Genomic DNA, 24850 nt, shown 5'->3' with positions numbered 1-24850 from the left:
ATTATAAAAAGTGAGAAGAAAGTTGAAAAAGTTGAACCATGCAGATTCCCAAAGGGGTAAAAAAAAAAAAAAGTTATTAGAAATAGCATACTCAAGTTCAAAGAACTGTACCCCTGATTAATATTACTCGTAAAATGCATTATTTGCATGTATATTTGGCCAGAAAAAGAAAGCCAGTACTTTTTCAAAAAAACCTGAAGAACTGTAAACATTTGCTGGAATATGGAAAAATATTTACCAGTGTTTTAATTTAAATAATTAAAAAGACCAAGATGCATATGCATGTTTTTTTTTTAAATAAACAGACCTTTATCATTGCCCTCCATTTTAAAAATGTTTTTACATTTGATGCAAGATGCAGAAGATTGAAGAGATTTCAAAGATAGAAAAAACAGCATTGAAACAATATGTACAAAGGTAACCAAAAATCCCAAAGGTCATTCTATTCTGTATCCTGGAGATACATTCTAATATGTTTGCTCAAGTGCAAATATCCAACTGTGTGGCAACCTTTGTACAGTATGTGAAGTTTTTCATGAGATTTTGACTAGGGTGTCTGAATGGTGGAGCTAACAGTCATTTGATTGAACAAAAGATCCAGATGGTTTCAGAAGAAAACGCTTTTTTCTTAGTCTTTGTTTTATTCTACCGACTTCTGAGCCTCTAACCAGGGGGCATGAATGTGAACAGGCTGTACTAAGAAAAGGTGGGTTCAGAGGTTTGGAGACGTGAGCTTTGCGTTGTATTCCTGATGGATATGCGGCCTCCAGCAGGAGCTATTGCTCGCTGTAGAATCACACACTTCAAATTGTTTAGAAATGTTTGTCTTTTAGGCCTTCCAAACTGATGAGTAGCAGTAATTACTTCTCTAAGATAGTGCTGATGTATTTTCTCCTTTGCTATACTCCATACCAATAAACTGTCAAAACTCGGCTTTTATAGAAGTGCTCACACATGCTGCAGGTTAGGGGATTTATTTGGCAGCATCTGCTGCTATCTTCCTTCTGATAGTCTACAAAAACTGCAACGTTTTTCTTTGTTCTGATGTCTGCAGAGTAAGGAAAACATTTATCTTATTATAGGCAGGGTTCAATTCATTACAACACAGTGTTTCCTCATTTGTTGACAAACTTCAAGAAAATAAAACTGCTCACTTTGTTGCAAGAAGTAAATTGAGCAGACAGAACAAATGGATTGCTGAGGACAAAATAAAACAGGAAGCAGCAGTTTTTTTTCAACCAGCATAACTACATCTAATAATAAAAGAAAAAAAGGTGGGTCAAACAAAAGTTATCAAACCAATAATACAGCAGCTCTGGTGTTTTCAGTTGATCTTATTGTCTATTCACATTTTATTAATGCCTCCCTCAAGCAGGCGCGCTGGAAGCTGTTTCAAGCGAGGGGGGCTGATGGCTGGGTTGGAAAACACATGACGTCATTATGTTGAGGGCTGTGGCTGACGTTTTTAACATAATATTGTAGGCCTACATTTGTCGCCAAAAACTGCCATTTAAAATGCATCGGAACAAAGCATGAACATTTTAAACTTTATTTCTTCTCTTTTAATCATTCAAAACAAACAACAGCTCCCAATCAACAGTATCAGGAATAAAACATGGCCTAAATATCGCCTAAACTGAGCATTGAACGTCTTGAAAGTCCATTCGACTATGGATATGGGGAATGATTTCATATCTGAAACAAAAAACACACAAAAAAAAAAAATTAACTAATTTCATATTTTATCACTAAATAGCTTAATACAGACATAAAATTTAGTGATATGCCGCCTTATTCTAGCGTAGACTTCTTCAGCCACAGGACTAAGATGAATAGGCACATAAATAACGCTAAATGCAGCAGTATAGGGAAATCAAAACCATTTCTTACCTCGAAATAGTCAGAAATACGTTTCTGCTGCCTATTGCTAGCCATGCCTAAACGAATGTGAGGTGGCGGAAGCTTCTGGGGGAGTAGCCTAGTTTTTTATGAAATATTAAAATAATGAATCATTAGTTTATATCTTATACACAGCCCATCATTTTAATCCCATATAAAACATAGTCTTTTAAAAAATAAATACATAATAATTTCATGTTTTTAAGTACAATATTATGTTACTCCACAGCCCCCCACCATGGGGGGCTGATGCTATGACGAGGGAGGCTGCAGCCCCCGCAGCACCCCCCTTCCCGTGCCACTGCCCTCAAGTGATTCAGCCCCCCCCCCCGTAATTGACATTTATGCACTATTTTTGCACGCCACGTATCACTTTACTTGGATTTATCACTTACTTGAATTTTCACTTTATTTGGATTTAGTTTTTACATATGCATAGATATACATGCATATATATATATACAGAAGAGATATATCTGTATGTATTTTATCTTTTTTTATTCTTATTTTTTTATCTTTATTATATTGTATAGTTGGATGTGTGTATATATTACCGTATATAAAACTGTAACTGGAGCGTGTAACAAAAGTAATTTCCCTCTGGGATTATTAATGTATTTGTGATTCTGATTCTCACTGACCAAAAAAAAGAAAATATCACAAATATCAATGGTAGTTGTAAATTGACATTTATAGGGTTTTTGAAAAAAAAATCATTATGTTTTTTTTTTTTTTTTTTTACATGGCAACCCTCCTCCTTGGTATATCCAGAGAACATAACAGCTATTTCTAGTAAACATAATGATCAGTTTGGCATCTCATGCAAAGCTGCCAGGTTACTTTAGACTTTATACTTAGACAGATTTGTCATATTATTTACACAAGTGTAAAACAAAAAGAAATTTTTTTTGGAACAGCTCTATGGAAAATTTCCTCTTTTTAAATTGCAGCCTTGAAAAATAGTAAAAAAAAAAAATCATAAAAACAGTAATATAAACATATGACTGTAAATTTACAGTTCTAACTTTTTTTTTTTCCAAGTTCATCAATAAGTTTGTCAAAAGCTCTTAAACAGACCATTTAGAGGTTATCCATTTGTGTTTAGCGTAGCATGTACAGGTGCTGGTCATAAAATTAGAATATCATGAAAAAGTAGATTGATTTCAGTAATTCCATTTAAAAAGTGAAACTTGTATATTATATTCATACATTACATACAAACTCATATATTTCAGATGTTTATTTTGTTTAATTTTGATGATTACAAATGACAACAAATGAAAATCTCAAATTCATCATATCAGAAAATTAGAATATTGTGAAAAGGTTCAAAATTGATGGCCCCTGGTGCCACACTCTAATCAGCTAATTAACTCAAACCACCTGCAAAAGCCTTTAAATGGTCTTTCAGTCTAGTTCTATAGGCTACACAATCATGGGGAAGACTGCTGACTTGACAGTTGTCCAAAAGACGACCATCGACACCTTGCACAAGGAGGGCAAGACACAAAAGGTCATCGCTAAAGAGGCTGGCTGTTCACAGAGCTCAGTGTCCAAGCACATTAATAGAGAGGCGAAGGGAAGGAAAAGATGTGGTCGAAAAAAGTGTACAAGCAAGAGAGATAACCGCACCCTGGAGAGGATTGTGAAACAAAACCCATTCAAAAATGTGGGGGAGATTCACAAAGAGTGGACTGCAGCTGGAGTGAGTGCTTCAAGAACCACCACACACAGACGTATGAAAGACATGGGTTTCTGCTGTCGCATTCCTTGTGTCAAGCCACTCTTGAACCACAGACAGCGTCAGAAGCGTCTTGCCTGGGCTAAAGAGAAACAGGACTGGACTGCTGGTGAGTGGTCCAAAGTCATGTTCTCTGATGAAAGTAAATTTTGCATTTCCTTTGGAAATCAAGGTCCCAGAGTCTGGAGGAAAAGAAGAGAGGCACTTCATCCACGTTGCTTGAAGTCCAGTGTAAAGTTTCCACAGTCAGTGATGGTTTGGGGTGCCATGTCATCTGCTGGTGTTGGTCCATTGTGTTTTCTGAGGTCCAGGGTCAACGCAGCCACATACCAGGAAGTTTTAGAGCACTTCATGCTTCCTGCAGCTGACCAACTTTTTGGAGATGCAGATTTCATTTTCCAACAGGACTTGGCACCTGCACACAGTGCCAAAGCTACCAGTACCTGGTTGAAGGACCATGGTATCCCTGTTCTTAATTGGCCAGCAAACTCTCCTGACCTTAACCCCATAGAAAATCTATGGGGTATTGTGAAGAAGAAGATGCAATACACCAGACCCAACAATTCAGAAGAGCTAAAAGCCACTATTAGAGCAACCTGGGCTATCATAACACCTGAGCAGTGCCACAGACTGATCGACTCCATGCCACGCCGCATTGCTGCAGTAATACAGGCCAAAGGAGGCCCAACTAAATACTGAGTGCTGTACATGCTCATACTTTTCATGTTCATACTTTTCAGTTGGCCAACATTTCTATAAATCCTTTGTTTTTATTGGTCTTCAGTAATATTCTAATTTTCTGATATGATGAATTTGAGATTTTCATTTGTTGTCATTTGTAATCATCAAAATTAAACAAAATAAACATCTGAAATATATGAGTTTGTATGTAATGTATGAATATAATATACAAGTTTCACTTTTTAAATGGAATTACTGAAATCAATCTACTTTTTCATGATATTCTAATTTTATGACCAGCACCTGTATGAACATGAGGACCTACTTGATAACATTGTTTCTATCAATATCACTAAAATTTAACTTTTGGAAATATTTTTTACCCCCATACACTTTTTAAAATGCTAATGAACTCCTAACACAAACCTAGTGTTAAACATTCATTCATTTATTTACTCTGGATCAGCCAACTGTGGTACATCAGTAAGAAGTACTAAAAAGCTATTCTGAATACCTAGTTTAGAAGAATGTGCTTTGGTTCAATAAGACCAAAATGTCTTGTCTGGCATACATGTGAATAGGAATGTGTACGGTAACAATTAACGCTGCACAACACCATGAATTTTAAGATCACTTTGGGAAACAGGGGGTTGGTATCATTATGCTGTGGTGAAAATGTTCCTTTAGTAAGGTGCAGTTTTATTAATTTGTTCAAAATTTGCTCAAACATCTTTAAATCTCTTTTCACAATGTGGATAATGAATACTTACCCTGCAATAGGTCCTGTGTTTCAATTTTGCCTGCTCCCCTGTTAGAATTTAACACCCTTATTTGGATCAAAGCATAATAATGGGTTAGAATGTCCTAGTCAAAATGCAAACCTCATTTAAACAAAGAGGCTGCAGCAAGACATGAATACTGATCTTTATAGAAGCTCTCCGTGCAGTCTGACTAAACATTAAAATATTGCACAGAGGAATTTTACAAAAATCATTATAAAAGTGAAAACCTAGTAGACAGACAACACAAAAGACTTAAAGCAAAACTTATTGACTCTGTTGAACTTAATAACAATGCAAGCTACATCAGAGTTTAACACAACTATGCTGATTTAGTTTGTCTATTCAGTAAAATCCTAACAAAATCAATGGATGTTTTTCCTTGAAATCTTTCTTTATCTTTACAAGAATCCTTTAACCGACCTAAGGGTGTTTCAGAAAGTGTTGTTATTGTCCTTATTTTTTAAATATTGATTCAACACCAGAATGCATTTATTACAATACTAACTATAGGCAGGCAGTGTGTTGTACTTATAAGTCATATTCTCTTATGTTGGAGCTTTGTGATTAATGGGCTGGAAAATCATCAGAACATAAACAGATGCAATTGGTGCACAGTCCTTAGGGCTCCAACAGAGTGAAAAATATGACTAATTAACCCACTGAACTGACCCGTAACTCCATGGCTCAGAGGGAACGAAACCAATCAGAACACAACTGGCCTCTCCTTCGCCTTCTAGGTCATTGTAAAGTCCCACACAAAATTCTGAAATAGAGTGAAGAATACAATGAATAATTAGTAAAAAGTATTTCTAGAAGATTAAAAAAAAAAAATCAACAATGAAGCTCAGTTACTGAATTATTGCAATTGCTGAAAGACTGTACAACTCAGTAATTTGGTTGTTTTTGGGTTATTCTGTCTGTAAGAATAAATAAATTGAACAACTTAAATTCAGAAAATCCAAATCAAATTAGAAAATTAAATGTGTATAATTAATGATATATAACTATGCAACATGTATAATTTAGGGCTGATGTCTGAAAAGTAAAGATGAAATGAAACATATAATCATACCCCATCTCCTTCCTATAGTCTTTATCCCTGACAATATTCCTGATTTTAACTTATCAGTCCATCCTCTTCTAATGCTCATTAAAGGTGTAATTGAGAATGTTCATTTTTCGGGTGGATCACTTAAATAAGTGTTCCTCCTAATTGTCGATCATTCTGTTGATATGTTTACGTAAGGCCGTCCTACGTGCTCGTCCCCATTTTCACTTACCGGTGGTGAGTCTGACATAGTGGAAAAATTGCAAATCTTCTATTGGAAACTAAGTTCGTATGAGTGATGCAAGCAGAAACTTTTAAAATCAATGTGCACGAGGAGAAATAGGCTTCTGCAAGCTCTCACATGCATTTATTAGGCATTTGGAAAATAATTAAAATAATAAATAGATTGATTTGTTTATTTAAAAATACATACACACATTTGCAGGTGCCCACATACATCTACATACAATTACAACCGAAAGCCAACACAACCATTGCAAAGAATATACCTTGACTAAGACTAAATCAATGTCCATCGCTCTTTCTCCATCTAATATCTTTTTAAGAAAACCAGTTTAATCTTTTCATAAACAGGTTATGGATTAGCCATGTAATATTCCTCCCCTTTTCTCTCAACAAGTAACTCTTATGTGCTGTCTGTAAGCTGTTTATTTCTAGCTGTTTACATCAATTTGGTTTGAGATTTTCCCAGATCAGAAAGTGTAAGCCAGCAGGAATTAATGAATAATGCATGAGTTTGGTCATGATAGCCAACCTTTTGAATTATCCTGATGGGTCTTTTCTGCATAGCAATATCATTAAAGTTCTGTAGCTATTACCCAGGACTTCTACACAATAGCCCAGGTACGGTTAAACCAGTGAACAGTAAATCATGATGCAGGTAAGGTTTTGCTTTACAAAGAATTCATGCAAATTCAAGAATAATCTGTATGATATCATATGAGAGCAGCTTGCCTGTACGGAATAACATATTTGGATTGTTTGCAAACAAAACCAAGTGTAATACTTTCAAAACCTTACAGAATGGACCTTGCAAGATATACCAATATCCCACAAATGCTTTTTTTTCTTTGCATGTCTTTATTCTTGTGTAAATACCTTATTTTCTACAGCCTTTTTTGTGATTTACTTTTTTAGACTTGATGTATTTGATGGTATAATAAATAGTCTGCTTTTTCCTTGTAAGTAGTAAGTATGCACCGCCCTCCTGTGAATTTATTCACATTAAGCAAACCATAAAATTCATTTTTATAGGCATTTTTGTCATTAACCAAAGCTCTTTGCACAACAACAGGATGTAGGGGAATGTTATATAAAAAGTGCTTCATTCATTTCCACTTTGCTCCCTTGTGTCAATATATATGAAACTATCCTTTGCTGCAAAAGCAGCTGCAAGTACTTTGAGGAAAGTCTCAATTAGCTTTGCATTTGTAGTCACTTTCTTTAAGGATTTTCCTATAAATAGCAAATTCATCTAATTTCCTGTTTAGGCCTAATGCCCTTGTTGAAGCATCCCCACACCATAATGCAGCCGCTGTGCAGTAATTAGTGCTTTATTTCTTTGTTACACTGCATTTTCCATGAATGCCAAAAAGGTGGTTTAGACTGTTTAAAGGGGAACAAAGAAATTATTTAGATTGTGAAGAAGCTTTACCCTTTCCTAACTCTGCTTTCTCAAAAGCTAAAATTAAGAAATGGACAGCAGTGGCTGTATGTTCTTAAGAAAGCCTCACAGGTACCTCACACGCCACCTCTTGCATTAAATGTTGCCTCAACCTGTGCTATTGTTCTTTGAAACAGATTAAAAATAATGTTCACTGCATCTCTTTCAACACTGCATATTGAGTGAACTAAGAAAATGAAAAGCTCTGTGTCATTTTGTAGTAACTAGAGCCATTGTAACATTCATTCTTTCAACCCCTTTGGGGTGGTGTTTGATAAATAGCTAGTTTTATCAGAGGACTGATATTAATTGGTTGAAAAACATTTCGTAATACAAAAAAACCCCTCCATGTCAAAGTAGAGCTTCTTCTAATGGGAGTAGTTTTACAGCAACTCCCAAAGACATTTGCCTAGTCTCTCATATGAAGGACAAAAAACCTTTTTTTTTTTTTTTACATATCCTAGTAATTTCCTCAGCTACTTTAGCAATCCTACCAAAATAGGGCACTACTATTGGGGAATGCTGTTTACTGGAACTTGTTTAATTGTAATTGTTTAAAGTGGGCAGTATGGTCCTATTCAGAACAGCATTTTCCCAGCTGAAACCTTAAAGGAACATCAATTCCTGCAGTGATTTTAGTTCTTTTCAAGCAGCTGATCCTACAGTAGGTCATTTGTCCATGCTCACATGCATACTTGCTGCAAAAATTGAGGATGCTAAAAATTCTGTTTTCTTTGCAGCTTCTCAGCTCTATTATGCATCACCTGACAATGTTTGATCTTCACAGGTTTTTCTGCTGCAGATTCTTATATTTGCTCATTTAGGCTGCATACTAGTGTCAATGCAACCACAATAATTATTACAAGGTTATAATTTCCTAATTTACACACAATTAATGATTCAAATATATAGAATAGACGTAAAAATTGAATTTCCAGCTTATTAGGTCTGCTTAGTTTCATGGTCTTTTAAATTTTAAATTATAGACATTTTTCTGTCAGGGGCTTGATTCTTATTTCCAAGGAAAATTGATGTTCGGTATTTTGAAGATTCTGCTTTACTGGGAACTTTTGAGACTGGACAGATGATCAAAAAGCAACCTACAGCAGTAGAGCTTGCTCACTCCCCCAATTTGGCCTCTATGGGCTAAATACATTTGGCAATAGTTGTAAAGGTAGAGGCTGGAGTTTACACCTATCTATCAGTTGATTTTTTCTATAGTGTATAGAGGGATTTTGTAGTTCTAGAAATTTCAGCAGACTTGAAGCTGAGCTTTCTTATGCATTTTGGGTATTGTGGAAACCCTATTACAGAATAGAGTAAAATGTAAATGTCATTTATTTGTTTCACTTCGCCAGCAGGTGGCAGACTAAGCCCACATACTACTTTTAGGAGTTGGGCAAAATGTGACAGCTGGAGCTATCCAGAGTCCAGTATAATGCAATTTTTGCAGGATCTTGCTGTTTTAGTAGAAAATAGCCGAAAAACTGTTAGTGAAAACGATAATGCATCATTTACTGAATAAAGTGAAAGTACTGCAGAAGAAAAACAATTCTTGATTTATTCTGATCCCAAAGTCCAGAGAGACTGCCGAACATGAAAGAATTTTAAAAATGTGCATAGAAAATATATATACAGTGTTGCAACAGTCAATTTTATACTTTAAGACTCATTATGCAGGTAATATGTATTCATCATATAGTTAAACAGACTGAAGTGTGATGATGGACTGTTTTACTGATGTTATCAGTTTTGACTACATATAAAAAGCGTAAGCAATAGGTACAATAAAACATTCAGGTTAATGTTTAAACAGCACTCTGGGTGAGCCATTCTGTAACCCCGACCAATCAAAATGCACCAAATGAAAAGCAGATGTTGGATGCTGTACAGTCCTGCACACACTAGAAAAAGCACGTCTTTTTTGGACTTTGCAAGATAGTATAGTAATGAATGTAGTTTAAAAATTCGACCTGATCTTCCGTCTGTTGCTTAGCAACACAGCTGCAAGCTTGCTGTGGAATTCCTTCAGTTTTTGTGACACATTAGAAATTTAAAGTTTCAAATCTGCATTAAATAACCTGCTCATGACACTCTAAATGTTTTGCAGCTTGACTGTGATAGTCATTTCCAGCATTTCTGGGTCTGTGCTCTGTCCCGCACTAGTCATTGATCATCACATTATTGGCTTTTGTGTAAGTCATAGTCCACTTGCATTAAGTAGAATTTGAATACATACCAGAACTCCACATCTGGAAGATGTGACTAAACAAGCATATCAAATGAATTCTCCAGTGAATATATTGTTTTTGTCCGGTATTTGTGCACTCCCCTTTCTAATGCTACCCTGGGAAACCACCAATATGGTCCATATAAAAAACCACTCAAGCCTTTAATTTTAATTGTTTACCCTTTAAAGCAGGTGTGGTAAATTCCAGTTCCCTTTGGGCAGGTATACTGCAACTTTTAGATGTGTCCCTGGTCCAACACATCTGAATCAATTAATTAGATGATTAAGAGAACTCTGGAGTAATCTGCTGCATACTGAGGAAGTAATTAGGCAATTTGATTCAGGTGTGTCTGACCAAGGATGAATATAAATCCAGCAGAATAGTAGCCCTAAAGGATTGGAACTCCCCATCCCTGCTTCTAAAAAATTGGAAACAAAAATTCACAAAAGATGGGCTTTTAAGCTCTGTCTGTGGAACAAAACAAGAAGCGGACAAGCACTACAACCATCCCTTTCACACATATATTTGCAAAGGATAAATACCTGCAAAACAATATAATCTTTCAGAGGAACATGTCTGCAGAGGAATAAGATAATTGACCACTTTATTATGCTGTTAGCAAACTTCACTTTTTCTGTCCTGAGTGGGAGCAACTCGCATTGACCTACATGCACACGACTGGCCCGGCTTGTAAACAAGACTTTGGAACAACAAAGGAGAATGCGTGTGACGTCTTGCTATATTCAATCAAGAAACACACCTTTAGTTCTTGTCATTACTATTTCTTGGTTCTCTTTATCTAAAATAATGAATTATTGATTATTGCTTCTGATTACAGCTGACAATGTTGCCGTTGTCGATCCAAATATAAGAAAGATCTCCACCTTCCTTAAGGTAAAAAAAGTAGAGGTTTTTATGATATGTAGCACTACTGTTGTCAAGCTGAAGAGCACATGCATTTTTCATTTTCTGAGACTCACCAAAGTGGTAAAGCTTGATGTGAAGCTGTATAGGCGAGCCTGTAACAGTGCACATGGAAACATACAGATGCTCACGTTTAACTTGAGCCTTTGAGACTGGCTTAATAACAAATCTCATGGATGATTTGGCCTATTATGCCCAAAAAATGAGCAGAAGTATAGCACTGTGCGTAGAACCGGAAAGTTAGATTACAGGAGGCTATCAATGGGTCTCTGGGCTTCTGTATTTCTAGAGAGAAAAATTACTGTATGCCTTTCATCTGGATGCAGACACACTCTATGAAATGCATCTTTCCTATATCTCCCCTCAAAGAACTGCAGTATCTTTATCATTGGTCACCTTGACAAAAAGAAGTTTGAGCTGAACTGTTAATGATGTCATAAGAAATCTTAGTGGTGGATCTTCGAAAAGGGAAATATATTAATCATTTGATAACAAGGGTAAGGTTTAATTTAAACTGATCTATTGAAAAATAACTTGCAAGCTACCAGAAATGAAGGCATCACTCTGCAAAAATGTATACCTCTTTTGAGGTTTTTTTCAGACTGACATGTTGTACCTTCAACCTTAATTTCAGAAGGGGAAAAAACCTTAAATATTTTCACATAAAAAAATGATGCCTTGTATTTAAATACCTAACCCTTTTCACTAATACTTTATCCACTGCGAAGGACTTAGTTTTTTTTTTTTTTTTTTTTATTGTATTAGAGAATAAAGAACCCCATTAAGACAATTTCTTTGAATTCTAACAAGAAACAATATTTTTTATGATATTATGATTTATTTATTTTTTTGACTATCAGTTACGGTCCTGGGAAAGCTGGAAGGGTGTCCTTACTTAGAGATAAAGCGCCAGCTTATCTTACTAGCTTAACTTACTATTTCTAACTGGCCTCCGGAAGGACTTACGTTTAAGAATATCTGAGCTAAGTCAGCATTTTGCTTGTCTTACCAGTACTAGTTTCTGTCAGGGATCCATTCATTTAATTTTCACTCCAGTAAACTCACATAAAGGTCTCCATATGGACCTCATCCAGTAAGTGAAGGCAGCTTCACAAGGCAGCCTTTACCTTTAATTACCATTGTCCCATTTTCACAGTTGTATAATAGAGGCTGTGGGGAGAGAACAGCAGGGTAAACAACAACAAAGAAAAAAAACAGCATATCACTGACCTAGAAATTCCAACAAGAACGCAGGAGAATCAATTAATGCAATGTGATATCAAACAGGAGTCACCCTGCATTAGGTAAACAAATAAATAAAACTAATTATTGGAGCATTTTAGACAGACTGGTAGTCAAGTTACTTTGTATGATACAATTGCCACAAAGTGGCACATTAATCTATATTAGCTTCCTGTATTAGAATAAAAACAAAGAAACTACCAAAAAAAAAAGAAGGTTTATCATAAAAGCTGTAGCACAACTTAAGTACGTCATTGCAAAGCTAGCTTTGGGTACTGAACCCATCTTCTACCTAATAAAAATCTATGTTATACTTACTGACATTTTTTAATGTGCATACAATCTAGCTTCATTTTTCAACAGGTAAAAAAAAATTTAATAGCATCTGCATTCTGCCCCTTTATCATAGCTGCATGCTGAAGAAACAACCACATATCTTTAAGCATAAAAGTAATGACATACAAGATGGGTACACAGTTTTTGATTAACAAAAGAAGGCTGGACTATCAGCATGAGGAGCATTTCAAGGTTTTTCATGGATTTAATATGGGAAAACCTTGAAGTACTGTTTTTTCCAAACTTTTTTTTTTTACTTCTGTTCTTCACCTTATAAAATGCACTTAAGTACCAACTTATAGCATCTGACGGGTCACGGTCATCAGAGATGTTGGCAAGAGCCAAGTTCCACTTCAAATTTGTCAGTAATTTTTTTTTCCTAAGTGAATGTCACAAAGTGATGGTGGACCCACTTAGGTGACCCTAAGTACACTCTATGTTCTTAGGGAGCTATGGGTGCTTGCTTTGAATATTTGGCAATGTTAACTAGTGCAGGGGTTTGTCTCCTGTTATATTTAGTTAAAACACTCCATCTAACCTACAGCTGTGCTTAAAAGTTTACATAATAACCAGCTGCCAGTAAAATATGTTGGAATTGACTCTCGAAATGTTTAGAAAGATTCTGCACCTTCAGGAATTGAACAGGGGCACTTGTTCAGTTTTGTGTTTGACAGAGGGGATGGTGCGTTCAGGGTGATGAACTGTGTTGCTGTCGGGCCAAACATAAAGTTTTGCATTGTTGCAAAAAAAGTTAGATTGTGGACCTATCTGAACAGAGCACATTCTTCCACATGTTTGCTGTGTCTACCAGGTGGCTTGTGCAGAACTTTTAAGGACATCTTTCAGAAGTGGCTTTCTTCCATAAAGGCCAGATTTGAGGAGTACTGCATACGTCTGATTGTTGCCCTATGGACAGAGTCTCCCACCTCAGCCGTAGATCTCTGCAGTTCATCCAGAAGTATCATGGGCCTCTTGGCAGCCTGATCTGTCTTCTTGTTGTTTGAGCTGAAAGTTTGAAGGGAAAGCCAGGTCTTTGTAAATTTTCTGTGGAATTATACGCCTTCCATTTTACAGCTTGCATGGTGCTCCTTGGGATGTTTAAAGATTGGGAAATCTTTCATATCCAAATCCGGCTTTAAACCCCTCTACTACAGTATCTCCGACCTGCCTGCTGTGTTCCTTGTTCTTCTCAATGCTTTCGTAGTTTCAACAGACCTCAAAGACAATCACAGAGACTTGATTACACACAAGTAGATTGTATTTATTATCATCAGTCATTAAGGTCAACATTCAGAGATTCTCACTGAACTTCTAGAGAGAGTTTGCTGCACAGAGAGTAAAGGAGCTGATTAATTTTCTATGCCCCACTATTGAGTTTTTATTTGTTAAAAAAAACTTAAAATATCCAATACATTTTGCTCCACTTCATGATTATGTCCAACTTGTTGGTGATTCTTCACAAAGAATTACAGTTTTTAATCTTTATGTTTGAAGTCTAAAATTTGACCTGAAATGTCGAAAAGTTATTTTGCAAGGCACTCTATGTGGTGTTTGTATGCCCTACCTGTGCCTTCATTGGTATCTTAGCTCCCACAGTGCAAAAGTGCAAATGTTGAGTTATATGATGATTGAAACCTTTATCGAGGCATGGGTTGTGAGTGTGTGTGTGCATGGCTGTGTCTGTTTTGTCATTTTGTGCTGTCCTGTGATTTATCTGCGTTCTGTCCAGAGTGTTCTCTGCCTGTACTCATGAACCAGACCCCCTGTGAACCCTAACAGGATTACCAAAATAATTAATGGTACTGAGAAGTTGTAAGAACAACATGGAGCACATATATGAAACAAAATCAGTTTGAAAGACCTTTCCGTACCCACATGTTACCTTTGACAGAAACAACCCAAAATTTGAGATGCAAGGTGAAAGTTATATTTAGCGCGTCTCATATCACAAGGTGTCAGCATTTGCCCTTGCCAAGAACACTCTTCATTTTGGCAAAGAAAGAAGCACAGAAAGTTGAGTGTCAAAAAGCCCTGGAGAATTCTATGTTTAATCCAGAAAAGAAGCCACATACTGTATTCTGCATTTGCTGTTTGGAAAATTTCCACTGAGCGCATGAGTAACAGACAACAGGATAAATGAAGATGAGGTGCACTGCTCTCAAATGGGGTTTGTGAGGTTCAGGTGACTTATCTCCATCTCCCTGCTCTCCGCTGCAAAGATGTGTTGCATAATAAAGACAGATGAATGACTCTACAGTGTGTTCATGAAATTGCTCATAGTACGTTTCTGACCATAAACATTCGGCTGCTTTCAGTTTGCAGTGACCAACACATGTTTTTAATTTGATATTTTACTAGCAACACTGTGCAAGGGAAAAAGAGAAAGAATGCATAAATAAGAAATTTTAATAAAATGATAAAAGGGAGGAAACAGTACATTTGCTGAAAGTGTGAAGCTTCAAAACCTTTCGTGAGTTGAAAAATTTCTGTAATTATGCCTCAGGGTTTAACAGTTATGGGTGTTGTTATTGGATATAAAGGCAGATACAAGGATCTTGAATTCTGTTGCATCTCTCAATGTGATTTTTCAACATTTTCTAACATTTATCTATAATTTAATAGTGAAATACAAAATTTATTCTGAGACAGGTTTTCGTGCTTGGCGATTCAGAGTTTAGGACTTCTATCTGCTGCTTCATGAATACCTCGAAGGTTTTTAAGTTTCCTCCTTACCTGTTCTTTTGTTGTCTCCTTGTTTTAGGAGGGATTTAATGAGTCTGTGTTTGCCACAAGGGATGGATAGAGGAAAAAGCTGAGCGGATGTTTTTGAGGCAGGGTAACGTTGACGGGTCTCTAATGCATTCCAAGGGGATTGTTGACTTGGCTCATTTTGAACTCAGGGAAATACACCTTTACCTTGAAAGTTTTGCTCTTGTCCACACAAAATATGGCTAGTATAGAGTAAAACATAGGGGCAGAGTAAATGCAGCCCCACTGGCAAGTATGCTTTTAAAGACTCAACACATCTAAAAAAGCTGAGATCAGCTTTTTGCTATCGATTTGATTTCTTATCTCTTATGTAATGCATATGTATTTTTTAATCTTTATTGCCTTGATTTTCCTTACCATTGCCTACAGCAGTGTGAACAGATCTGAGTGAGGCCCACATGAAGAAAACAATTCTCATTGTTTAGCAGCATGTTGATCATAAGATAGAGCAGTTTCTATTTAAGACATTTCAGTCTAAAATGGACCATGAATAAAAAGAACTGTAAATTAGTAAAAAAAGAAAAAACAATTTAAACTCATGAAGCAACAAGGACATTAGATGAAATGTTATTTGCATGGTGTTGGAGTCTATTTTAGCCAGAAACCCTAAATGACTTTAAAATAGAAAACCTTGTCAAAAGTTCTTAAGAATTGTATATCTGTTCCTTTTATATCGGATTCTGTATTGCAAATAGTAAGACATTAGTAAATTGGAAGCTATGACTTTTTTTTATAGAAGCAAGACTTTATATCAGGAACGGGGCAGATGGACCAAATATTCAAGTTGAGACAGACAGTGGGAAAGTTCAAAATGTTTATTAACACAAGACGAAGCGTGGAGCTGTCAATCTGCAAACCGCAGTCTGGTTTAACAGATCAGTCCATCCTCTCCATGCGAAGCAGGATCCAGCCGACGGAATGCCAAACGAGCTGCAGTGCTGAGTCGCCCAGAGTGTCTCTAAAGTAGCAACCTTAGTGAGCAGGCAGGAATCCGATCTAGGTCAGAAAGAACAGTTTTGAAATCCCGAGTCCGCAGCCTGGTAGGGGTTCCAATCCACACAGGAACAGACAGATCCAGGGTTCCAGGAATCCACAGAGCATGAAGGCATGTTCAGAGTTCCATGAGTCCAGCAGCATGCTCAGACAGATACCCACAGATGCCGACAGGCAGGCTCAGTGGTTGATTGGAGATAAGACTTGGTACCAGGATAAGTACAGGACTTTAAACTGGACTCCTCCAAAAGCCAGGACACAATCAGGAAACAAGACAAACACAAAAAAAAATCAACCACTGGCCTCCAAGAACGGGAACATGAACTCTGGAATAACCAAACTCAAACAAAGAAACTAACATACAATCATAATACAAACGAGGTTCTGGCCCCGATAGCTGGGCTGAGCCGAGTATAAAGCAACAGACGCAGGTGAATAAGATGAAGGATATTTAGGAAAAGGGCAGAGTTAGGCAGGTGAATGAACTGAACAATTAAGGTCAGCTATCAAGGCAGATCATGACAATTTACATAAGTCCTGATATCTGCTTATACAGCTAAGAAAGTTAGTTTTGCTTTTTCACACTAGAATTACGTTTAGGATTGAGTGAGAGCCTTATTAATAAAATATTTTAATTAAGTAAAAAGTATGGAATGGATCAGTAAATCAACCAGACATGGAATGATTATCTGCAACAAGAAACAAGCACAGTAATTTTAATAAGTAATTTTTGTTTTTTTGCATTAAAACTGCAGAGAAGAAAGAAAGTCACAGCGGCTCACAGAGACCTTTGTCTTTCACCTCAGGTTTTTCCATTTTTTGTAGCCTTTCTCAGTGTGGCAGCTACTCTGGTGAGCCGTCTCCCAAACTGTGCCATGTAGGAACAAAGTGTGTCATAATTATAAATGAAATTTTTAAATAAATTTAACAGTTGTACATTGATTAATGTAATGTAGTGTAACGTAAATCGCTTTATTGTCCCACAATGGGGAAATTCACTATCTGCATTTTAACCCATCCCCTTGGGGAGCAGTGGGCTGCCATTGTGCGGTGCACTGAGAGCAGTGTGGGGTTAAGGGTTTTGCTCAGTAATCCCAGACTAGCAGTTTCAGGGGATCTGATGACCAGGTACTTGCAGCCTTCTCAGAGCACAAGCACACTGCTCTAACCACAAGGCCAACACTCCCCATTTAAAGAACTGAAGTGTAATAACGCAAAGGGGAGAGGCAGCAGACTGCACCAATTTTCGCTACAAATATCTGAACTGTGATTAAAATCTATGTAAATCTATGCTCTGCACCTCTAAACAGCAGATAAAACTGCACAATTTTAAGAACTCTTTTTTTCTTTCTTTTGTAAGTGTGTGTGGTGTGTGACAAATTACAGGCCAGACAGTTATGAGCAAATAATGTCTATTTTGTGCAATCTCTTCTCTGGTAATTCCCTCTCAGGACTGCGCAATGTGCAAACTTATTTACAGACGTCACAATAAGAAAGACATAAATACAGTGAGTGAGTCATTTAAATTATTCACAAGGGGACCATTACATGCTGAGAATGCTGTCAGTGACTGCAAGAGCTATTACCATTTATTCTTTTCATAAATATTTTAAACAGGTAATACAATCAATTTCCACAATGTCTATAAAGCCAGGTATGTGTATGAACAGTATTCACGGGCTATTTCATCCCAAGTGAGTGACTTTCAGTATTCTAGTCAGAAAACTTGATGGAAAGCATAAAACAAACAACATTTTCAAGACTAGAAATTACAACTTCTTCCACACTGATGTTGTAGTTTATACTCAAACAGAAGATGAACAATGCAAAGAAGTGTGATTTCAAACCTCATCTAAGCTTGTTTACTGTAAGAAAGACTCCAGTGGATGCACCAATGAAGCAGAAAGCAGAAGGAGGTAAAACAGTGGAAGAAAGGACCTATACATTTAGATATGAATGTAAAATCCCTCCTCGGTGGAGTGTAAAACCCCTGAGGAGGTGGGAGGAGGACGGGGAAGCACACGAGCTGTTACTGGGTCATTAAAACAGTTTGCTGAAGTGACAATGTAATCTGAGCTGACATGACTATGAGCAAACAATGAATCTGCATTTGTATTTGACTGAAAAGCACCAGAGGAGAACTCCACTGTAGAAATATTTTTCATTAAAACGGATGATCTCCATCATTTAAACTCTATTAAAAATTTAAAGGGGGAAAAATATGCAAAGTTATTTAAGAGTCCCAGAGTGTTGAAGTATCAAACTTGTGCTTGAAATCAAGCAATAAGACCTTGTTGATGCAAAATTACTGAATAGTGAAGAATAAGATCCAAGCAAACAAACAATATTCATTCATTTTTTTAGAGACAGGTAGTAACACATAGCATTATATTGACCAAACAGTAGTAAAACATTTGGTAGACTTCAACATTACAGATGCACCTCTGCCAACTCTGTCAGGCTATTGTAAAGGCTTTCTCTATGCCATTACCCTGACCTAAAATGATTTTGTATTAACAGGCTGTGCTCTCCAGATCATGAAACTGCAAATTTTCTATGACTGATGCAAATAAACATTTGTTAGGGAAAAGTTTCTTTAGATTCATAGTAGGAGTGCAAAAATGTAGAGTAATTTCCTTTTTTTACCACTCATAAGAAATGCTGGAGCAGTTGCTTCACTGCTCATCTGTTCAGGCATCCACTGTGAGTACTCTCAACCTTCTTAATCTAAGGCCAGCTTCATACATTTATCACTTGTTCACTCTTTCACCTACCAAAAAAGGTTTCCATCAAGCAACCCAGGTCCATAGATTTAATATAGATCTTGTTTAAATTAGAACTTTAATCAGCAAAATTATAATTTGTGCACTTTCCCTGTTTTCAATTATTGATATACTTTGATTTAATACTTGAAGTGTTAAGACTTCGTGTTATTTTATTATGTTCTTCATTCTTCAGAAATGTATGGCGCATATTTGTAAAATTACAATTATGATTGATTGTACCAGTAAATAAAACCAAATGAATGATTCAATTGTAATTGATATTTAGGGATTCAGGGCTGTTTGTTGTTTTGCACCCCTAATCCCCTTCTTGCACTTGGAGCCTAACTACCTCTAGCTCTTGAGACCTGGCTGATAACCACACGCCTACTTAAGGCTGAGTCAGACATGGAGTCAACGCTGGAACATTGTATGCCACATGGTATCTCTGTCTCCACCTGTTAGCTTTGCTTTTTGAAAAAACTCAAACTCACTTTGCATTCTCCTGGTGTACTTTTGCACGTTTTATTGTGCAACTTTACAAACACCCACACACAACTCAAGAATTTCCTACTCCTCTTGCAATAAAATAAATCCTCATGATCTGATCATCGTTGAGTTTCCTGGTCCAACATGTCCCTGTTAAACTGAATCTGGAATCCCTTCATCATACTAACCCAGGGGTTCTCAACCTTTTGCAAGCTGGGCCCCCCCAAAGCTGGTTCATTGCAGTTGGGGCCCCAGTGCCCCCCGCCCAGATCCCCCATCCCCCCGCCCCGCCCCGCTCTACCTTGCATAGATAGATAGATAGATAGATAGATAGATAGATAGATAGATAGATAGATAGATAGATAGATAGATAGATAGATAGATAGATAGATAGATAGATAGATAGATAGCCCTAGGCTATTATTTTTAGGCCCACATTATTATTATTACCATCATCAGTAGCGGTAGGTAGGCCTATTATCATTTCTAGGCTATTGTTATAATTGGCAGTAGCACCAGACTTCTAATGTGAGCTTGCAGGCATTATTATTGTTATTATTATTATTATTATTATTATTATTATTATTATTATTATTATTATTATTATGAGTAGTATATGCCTATCATTATTACAAGGCTATTGCTATATAATTATGAGGTTACATGCTTTATTGTTGTTGTTATTATTATTATCATCAGTTGGCCTATTATCAATACTAGGCTATTGCTATATAATTAGGTGATGTTAATGTGAGACCTGAGCCTGCTTTGCCTTGCAAAGATCCTCAATTCTTGGCTCAATGTTTGATAAGCATAGCCTCAAATCATCCTCGATTTGTGCACGATTGCGGTGTTTTGTTTTGAGTGCAGTCATTTTTGAGAATCCTGCCTCACACAAATATGTCGACGCGAAAGGAAGGAGAATCTTCAAGGCGACGTCACAGAGTTCCGGGTATTCCTGCATCAATGCTGCCCAGAATGACGAAAGAGGACAGGAGCTAAAGAGTTCCTTCAGTCTACTGTCACTCTTCAGCTCAATAAGCTGTTCCTGCAAATCAATTGATAGCTCGTTTGCTGTGCACACAAACGGATCTCGAACCCATGCAAAAGAGCGATAATCCTCTTTAAAGTACGTCGCAAATTGTTTTCTCATTGCTGACAGGTGCTCAGACGCTGATTGAAATAGGGAGGAGAAATCGTGTGACGCGCCTGCATCAGTTATAAAGTCTGTAAGGCAGGGGAACATGTCACAGTTCCCTCGACTGATGCGGCCATGCCAGAGGTCTAGTTTTTGTGTGAAGGCCTGCACTTTGTCTGCAAGGAGCAAAATATGAGTTTCGCGGCCTTGCAAAGACAGGTTGAGGCCATTCAAGCGGTCAAATATATCGACCAAATAGGACAGAGACGCAAGCCACATAGTGTCATCCAGATGCTTCGCCAGATCTGATTTAATTTCTGTCAAAAACCACTTCACCTCCTCTCGCAGCTCATACAACCGCTGTAACACCCGCCCCCTGGAGAGCCAGCGAACTTCAGTGTGCAGAAGCAGCTGTTCGTGCCCTGACCCCATCTCCTGGCAGAGGACCCCAAACAAGCGAGAGTTTAGCGGCCGTGATTTTATGAGATTTATTATTTTGACGGATTGGTTCAGCACAGAGTCAAAGAGAACCGGCATTTTTTTAGCAGCTAGTGCTTCGCGATGGACCATGCAGTGTGTCCATTTCACAAGTGGAGCTACTTGCTGAACGCGAGCAGCTAGGCCACGCTCATGCCCCGTCATTGCCTGCGCACCATCCGTGCATAGGCCAACGCATCGGTCCCAAGCCAAACCATTTTCGCGGATAAAAATGTCAAGGACATTGAAAATGGCTTCTCCTGTAGTGTGTGACTGAAGAGGCCGGCAAAACAGGACATCCTCCTCAATCACCTTGTCCCGCAGATACCTGACATAGGTGAGGAGCTGTGCCTGCCCAGCAACATCAGTGGATTCGTCCAGCTGCAGCGCGTAGTAAGGACTCTTTTTTACAAACTCTATCAGTTGCTCTCTGATATCGTTGGACATGTCTACAATTCTCCTAGCGACTGTGTCATTGGACAGTGGTACTGCACCGAGTTTGGCTGCTGCACTATCGCCTATCATTATTCTGCACATGTCTTGCGCTGCCGGCAAAATGAGAGTCTCTGCGATTGTATGCGGTTTACCCAGTTTACCGATCCTTTTGGCCACTACATATGATGCCTCCAAACACTGTTTAGACACAGTGCTGTGCACTGAAATGGTTGCCTGTTGCTGATGGAGGCCATCAAGCTTTCTTTTAAAATATTCGACCGGTTTATTTTTAATGCCAGCATGCTTTGTTTCGAGGTGTCTTTTTAATTTGCAGGGCTTCATACTGTCATTTGCCAGCACCTCGGCACATACGACACACTGAGGTCTCAGTTCAGCCGTGACTGTAAACCCAAACTGCAGGTATGCTTCATCGTACTTGCGAAGCTTTTTTGCAGCTGGTGGTGCGTTGGTTGGCTTGTTGGTCCTCACAAGAAATTTCTCCATTTTAATTTGTTTTCAATAAAGTTTAAACTATGGCAATATGTAACTATGTGTGGTGTATGTTGAGAGACGTATCAGGGGCTAATCAGTCAGGACTTAGGCACAATCTTTCATTAAAACCAAACAAAATAATTATTTTGCAGACAATTCAGATTTTATTTTAATTCTTAACGATTGTAGTCCTCGTGTGTGTGTGTGTGTGTGTGTGTGTGTGTGTGTGTGTGTGGTGTGTGTGTGTGTGTGTGTGTATCGTTTGGGTAGTTAGCTAAGTAACTACTGCCTAGCAGTTTAACAAAATTACTGGCTAGGGCTGAGATATGATCTAATCTTAAAGAATGTTTCTGGGTTTAGTCTTTAAAAAGACTGTTGGGGTTTGTGTAGTAAAGGCCTATGTAAATCGAGATTGATAACAGACTAGCGAGAGCTGGCACAAGCGAACTTGGCAAGAGACTAGACTAGAGTGAATGGAGAGCTATGTCGTGAGTCAATTTAAATGCAGTGATTTATTTTTGTGAGAGTGAGTGAACATTTACACCCCGCTCTGTAAGTCAAGGCGGGAACGGCGGCGACCATGCGCATGCGCGATTCATTTGCAGCCTGGACACAGAGGGGTGTGTGTCTCCTTTCTGCTGCAGGCTGGGACTGCTGCGCGAGGTTACTGAGAGACTGACCGCCTGTGAGTGCCTTTGGACGGGAGAGGGGCTCATGGCAGCACCCGCTGCTCGTTGAGCACAGTATGCCTAACTGCAGAGTGATTCGTGCTTTCGAGTCTCCAAACACCACAAAAGTCTCCAAAAACACCAGTAAAAGTCGCGGGATATTTTGACAAAAAATAATTTGTATACAATGTCGCTTAGTTCACTCAAGGCAACAGAAATGTCCGCCCGAGGATGAGTGTAAACTCCACACAGGAACATCACCGAAAACTCCCATGGGAGAAAAAAGGGGCGGCATTTCAAAATAAGACATTCCAAGTTGACGTTGCAAGTTTTGTTCACGATGACACAATCAGTGCACCAAAGTTCGTTAATTAAAAAACACTCACCTCCACCCTTCGATTTTCCGGTACGCTCCTTCACCCTGTCCGAGCGATGGACAGAGAAGCCCGGCGGCTGGAAAGAAGAATCCAGCACGCCGCTGGAAGCCTGTAGCGTCCCCACTCAGGGGCTCAGCTGTACGGCGTATGTGGCGATACCTCCGCCCAGTCCTTTCGCTCTGCTCCCGACTTCCGCGGCCCGACTCCTGGCCTTGTTTACCTCGAGTGGGGCACGCATCGAAATCAGCACACCTCAGTCCAGTATTGGCAAAAGACAGACCACAAACTTCCTCACGGATCCTCAGAAGTGTCTCACGGCCATAATTTAAAGTGGTAAATACATCAAAGACAAAAACAAACATAAAACAGCCAGCACACAGGAGAGCTCTTGCTACGGCGCCCTGTCTCGGCGCCATGATCAACCACCCGCTTATCACCGCATTTGCGCTCACTATCGACAAAACAATCAAATTTGTTCAAAACTTTTTTTTTTTAATCAGTCCAAACACATTTTAATTTTTATTCAGGAGTTATGTATATACAAAACTTTAACTTTTTATGAAATAAAAAGTTAAAAAAAAAAAGATAAAAAAAAAGATAAAAAAAAAGTGTAAATTTTTTTTTTCCAGTTTTTTTCCACTCCCATCCTGTAGCCTACTCGCGCCCCCCCGGGGAGAGTGTCGGGGCCCCCCCGGGGGGGCGCGCCCCACCGGTTGAGAACCACTGTACTAACCAATTCTTAAGTTCTCCACTCCTCTGTTCTCTTCCTCCACTGCTTACTCACCTTTGCATTGTTTGTCCTTGTAGGTTAATCTGACCCCTGTGCTCTAAACTCTGGGTTAACTGTTTACGATGACATAGTCTTAATATATTTGATTAACCTGCGTATTTAGTATTTATCCATGAAGTACAAAATGAATATTCCCTGACAAAACTGCTTCTGATTCATAGAATCATGAGATTTATTTTATATTAGTTTGTTGGTGAAAGATATGCGTTTCCATGGATTCATAAAACATTTTACCAGAACAAAATTTTAAAAGTAGCACAATAATCAACAAAGTAATTGGTATATGATCCAGTATTTTCTCCACAAACTGTTGCTAAATGTGCATTGTGTCTAAACTTAAGAGAAATTTTATATACCTTAAAAATATGACAAAGATTTTTAAAGGATAATTCTCAGGTTGTGTGGAGGTTTTTAGAGGACCCAAATGTAGAGACAGAAGCTGAGGAGGATTCTTGAAGATTTAATTAAATTTTTACACAAGCAGAAGTCCATAAACCAAATACTGAAACTGTAATCCAGGAGAGATCAGTGAAAACACACATGAGGGGAAAATAAATGATGAAGAACTAGCAAAGAGTGACTGAACAGGTGGTGTATATATGGGAAACAGAAACAATGGGAGGACTAAGCAGACAAGAAACAGGTGTGGACAGAAGAATCTAGAAGGGAGCTAGGAGAAGGAGACTGACACAAGAGGGCAACAGAGGGTAAATCAGAAATACATAGGAACTAGACTACAACTAAAAACTAGAATAACACAAAATGGAAATAAAACCAATGAAAATTTAAAAAACAAACTTAAACAGAACCAAAACCATTACAATAATCTAGTTTACAAACTTTAAAAGCAATATCTGTCTCAAAAAGTATTCTCTTTTTGATTTCATTGATA

At 37.9% G+C, this 24850-nt stretch overlaps 1 protein-coding gene across 1 annotated transcript; it reads right to left on the bottom strand.

Annotated features, from left to right (window-relative positions):
• Nucleotides 1–20326: 20326 nt before the first annotated feature.
• Nucleotides 20327–22135, bottom strand: LOC119781007 (zinc finger BED domain-containing protein 5-like). The gene has a single exon (XM_038281291.1). The coding sequence runs from the start codon at nt 22133–22135 to the stop codon at nt 20327–20329; it is 1809 nt and encodes a 602-aa protein (XP_038137219.1).
• Between the last annotated feature and the right edge of the window lie 2715 nt (nt 22136–24850).

This window comes from Cyprinodon tularosa, unplaced genomic scaffold, assembly GCF_016077235.1.
Source record: "Cyprinodon tularosa strain WSP-4 unplaced genomic scaffold, ASM1607723v1 ctg17, whole genome shotgun sequence".
In the NCBI taxonomy this organism is placed as follows: domain Eukaryota; kingdom Metazoa; phylum Chordata; class Actinopteri; order Cyprinodontiformes; family Cyprinodontidae; genus Cyprinodon; species Cyprinodon tularosa.
The sequence above is the reverse complement of the archived record's forward strand: the minus strand, read 5'-3'. Positions and strand labels throughout refer to the sequence as shown.